Source organism: Vicia villosa, linkage group LG2 (assembly GCF_029867415.1).
Source record: "Vicia villosa cultivar HV-30 ecotype Madison, WI linkage group LG2, Vvil1.0, whole genome shotgun sequence".
Classification (NCBI taxonomy): Eukaryota; Viridiplantae; Streptophyta; class Magnoliopsida; order Fabales; family Fabaceae; genus Vicia; species Vicia villosa.
This window is the reverse complement of record NC_081181.1, coordinates 169,577,495-169,581,296: the sequence shown is the minus strand read 5'-3', so window position 1 is coordinate 169,581,296 and position 3,802 is coordinate 169,577,495. Positions and strand designations below refer to the sequence as shown.

General features: G+C 32.5%; 1 protein-coding gene across 1 annotated transcript; it reads right to left on the bottom strand.

The window, feature by feature from the left end:
• Positions 1 to 1,760: 1,760 nt before the first annotated feature.
• LOC131647391 (uncharacterized) lies at positions 1,761 to 2,708 on the bottom strand. The gene is made up of 3 exons (XM_058917289.1): positions 2,588 to 2,708; positions 2,326 to 2,491; positions 1,761 to 2,161 (listed from the first exon to the last, which is right to left on the bottom strand). The coding sequence occupies exons 1-3, from the start codon at positions 2,629 to 2,631 to the stop codon at positions 2,129 to 2,131; spliced, it is 243 nt and encodes an 80-aa protein (XP_058773272.1). The 5' UTR covers positions 2,632 to 2,708; the 3' UTR covers positions 1,761 to 2,128.
• Positions 2,709 to 3,802: the final 1,094 nt, after the last annotated feature.

Here is a 3,802-nt window from a genome sequence, read left to right as displayed (position 1 = left end):
AGTTTTAATTTTTCAGCGTCGATGGAGTGTCGACCAGGAGGCCAACTGACGTGGCAGTTGTAGTTTGGAAAAATCATAAGAACATTTCTACAAGATTAGGATCACCTTGAAACATGTCCAAATTATTGAGAAGGGAAGTCGACAGGAATTATGTATCGACCAAGACGGTAGCCGAGAACCACAAAGAGTTTTAAGACTTAGGAAATTCTCCAGAATCTAAGTGTCAAACAGGGACGATATCGACAGTACATTTGGCATTTACTATCAAGAGTTTGTGGGAAAGTGTGAAGCAGATATTACAATGTGGGATGTAAAATAAATAGGAGATCGTGATTGACACATGTATTCCCTAGTGGAATCCTGAAGGCTGAACTTAGACGAAACGCATATCTCTTAGTGGTTAGAACCTTCATGAATGATTACTTGTGAGGGTGGAGAAAAACACAAGAAAGGGGGATTGAATTGTGTTCTTTATCAACTAAAATTCCCTTTCTTTTTCTTTAACGTCTTTTCATATGTAGAATGGTTCTTCAAGTAGTTCTCCGTCTTTTATTCTTCTGTCAAGCAAATTTAGACTATTAATTTTCTATTAGAGGCTGCTTCTTGTTTTGATTTTCGTTTCTTCAAGCGGAGTAAGAACAATAGTTCTTATTGAGAGTTGCTTCTTTGATATCTTCCTTCAATCTTCTTCTTAAGCAAATTAAGAACATCAATTCTTATTGAGAGTTGCTTCTTTGGTTCTTCTTCCAATCTTCTTCTTAAGTAGATTAAGAACATCAGTTCTTATTGAGAGTTGCTTCTTTGGTTCTTCTTTCAATCTTCTTCTTAAGAAGATTAAGAACATCAGTTGTTATTGAGAGTTGCTTCTTTGGTTCTTCTTCCAATCTTCTTCTTCATCTTTTCTTCCGAAGAAAACATACCTTTAATAAGAGATCTTACCTCTTTTTATAGTTGTCAAATATGTTTGTTGTCTTGATCTTTGGAAAGCGTAATAAATGTAGACGTGTTTCTACCATGCTTTTGTTTTCTTCAATGTGCTGCATGTAGGTTGCTTCTTCAATCATTCTTGGGAGTTGTTCCTTTTAGTTGTTGTAGCCGTTTTATCTAATGATGATGTTTGTAACGGATTTCTTCTTAATTCTGATCCTTTGTATTTTATTTGATTTTGCTTGCTGAGCTGAAGGTTATCTTCTGATTCACATGTGACTCTGTTGCTGTTTATCTTTTGTAAGTCACTACGTTATAAACACTTGTAACTTCAGAACTTCTGATCTTATATATGCGTGATCTTCTGAGTTTGCAAGGCTAGACAAAGCGCTTCTAAAGGTCTACTTTAGAAAGCTCTTTCTCAAGAAAATGCGCTGCTAAAGGCCTACATAAGAAAGCGATTTTCAAAGAAAAGCGCTTTCTAAAGTAGGCCTTTAGCAGCTTTTGCGTAAAAAAAAGCGCTGTCTACACCTACAGCAGCGCCACCATAAGCAGCGCTTTTAAGCCCTGTTAAAGGCAAAAAAAAGCGCTTTCTTTGGTCTTTTTTGGCAAAGTGCCATTTATTTCATGCATTGCTTTGAAATTTGACGTAGTAAGGTTGATAAAAATATTTGTTGTTAAAACGAAGACAAAAACAAAGTATAAAACGGATTTTCGAATACGAAAAAACTTTGAAGATGTAAAGAAGACAATACAATTAGTTATAAACTGTTATTTTTTACTTTCTCTTTCAAACAAGATTTCAAGTCTTATAAAATAACAAATTACCCCTCTCACCGTAATTAGGATTTGCATTGTGCAATGATGAGAGACTAGTATGATATTTAGAAGAAAACTAACACCCTATACTAATAGACTTTTACACACAGACCCATTACATAAGTTAAATTAAGGAACAAACTAACTTAAACTATTGAGCATAACAAACGGACCCAATTCGATATGCTTACAATCCTAGCATACTTCGACTGTAGCATGAGAACAAACTTCAATGACATGCTAAGATCCTGTCGAATTGTCGAACCAAGAAACTACCCCTCGACCATACTAGAGTTCAATCCAATATCTCACAACATTTAAAATCAAAGTAAGAAAAAATCATTTGCACTCCAAGCTTTGTGACCATCCATCTGACTATGAGTCATACCCTCAAGGGTGGAGCAAGTACTTGATCCTATAGTATATAAAAATCAAACATTAAAACTATTATGATAATCAACGCTCTTTTTTCCTCTTTTAAATATTAGTTTGAATTGTTTTCATGCTGAGAAGTTTATTAACCATCAAATATAATGAAGTTATTGTGTCAACGGCATAAATATGGGAAAAGGAGCACACCTTTTTCAAAATAGCTTTGTTTGAAGGCACAATATTGAAATTATTAACTTTGTCCAACTCTACATCTTTAGAAGCCTTTTTCATAAGCATTTCTGCCACAGACTTAATACCAGATGCTTTCGCTGAATGTGATAAAGCACCAATAGGTTGTTGCCCTATCTTTTTCCTACAAGGTAACTCTAATTTCAGAACAACCATACAAATTGTTATAAAATTAAAACCAAAATATGAAATTCAAACTTATAATCAAAACACAACTTACATGCAATAACTACAGTTACAAATACCTCTACACTTAGGGCACATCCAATCAATCAACAATTTTACGTCTTTTTCCGTTTCGCCATATCTAAATTCAACATAATAAAAACTTTCAACACATAAAAAACATAAAAAACAAAGCATATAAGAAATTATTCTACTATTTTATTATTAATAAAAAATAATAGTACTTAAAATAATACGTAATAATAAATAAATGAAACAAACCTATTCAAGAGACATCTGTCGCATAACCGAATGCCGCATGGCTTCCTATTTTTCAGTTTTTTACATGTAGCAACAATGTTGTTTGTTTTTCGCCGACACTTCAATTTGTTAGTAAAACAAAAAACAAACACATTAGCATCAAAATAAACTCCAAAATTAAAAATTCTAACTAGTCAAATATTCCCACAATAAGTCACATATCGATACCCAAAAAATCACCAAATCTCATACAACAAATGAAAAAACACAAACCACTAATTATTCCAACATCATCACTCTATGCAAACCAACTACTCCCTCCGTTCCTTTTTAAGTGTCATTTTAGCAAAAAGCTCTTCCACCAAGATAGTTGATTATTAGAGTTACTTTTTCTATTATACCCTTATTTATTTTTCTCATTCTAAATAAATTCAATCATATACTCTCTTTTTCCAATAACTAATTGAAAAATTTGAGGGGGAGTTATTGAAAAAATAAGGGTATAAATGACAAATTATAACATTAAATTATAAAACGACACTTAAATAGGAACAAAATTTTTTTTCTAAAACGACACTTAAAAAGGAACGGAGGGAGTATAATATTCATTTATACTCACAATTCCTTAAACACCCACTTTAACCCCATTAATTATATTTCGTTGCTCCTTCAGCAGAAACATTTTTAATGACAAGTTGTGTTTCTTTCTAATACTGATAAGTCACACCTATCTTTGTTTGCTCTTAATTTTACTCCCTCATTTTAATACATTATATACTATCATTATAAAAAGGTAGAGCTCATTAAAAAATATTTCATAATCAAAAATATGAGTATAACATATATATCAATTTCAAAATGATAGAATACATTAGATAATTCAAGAAAAATCAACCTGGTGACAATATTTTTTGTTTCCAGCATCTCCAATTTCGGTAGAATCAGCCTCCGAACCATTGATTTGTGACGAAGAGGAGCTGGAATTCTTGTCAGTGGTGGGTGGACACCA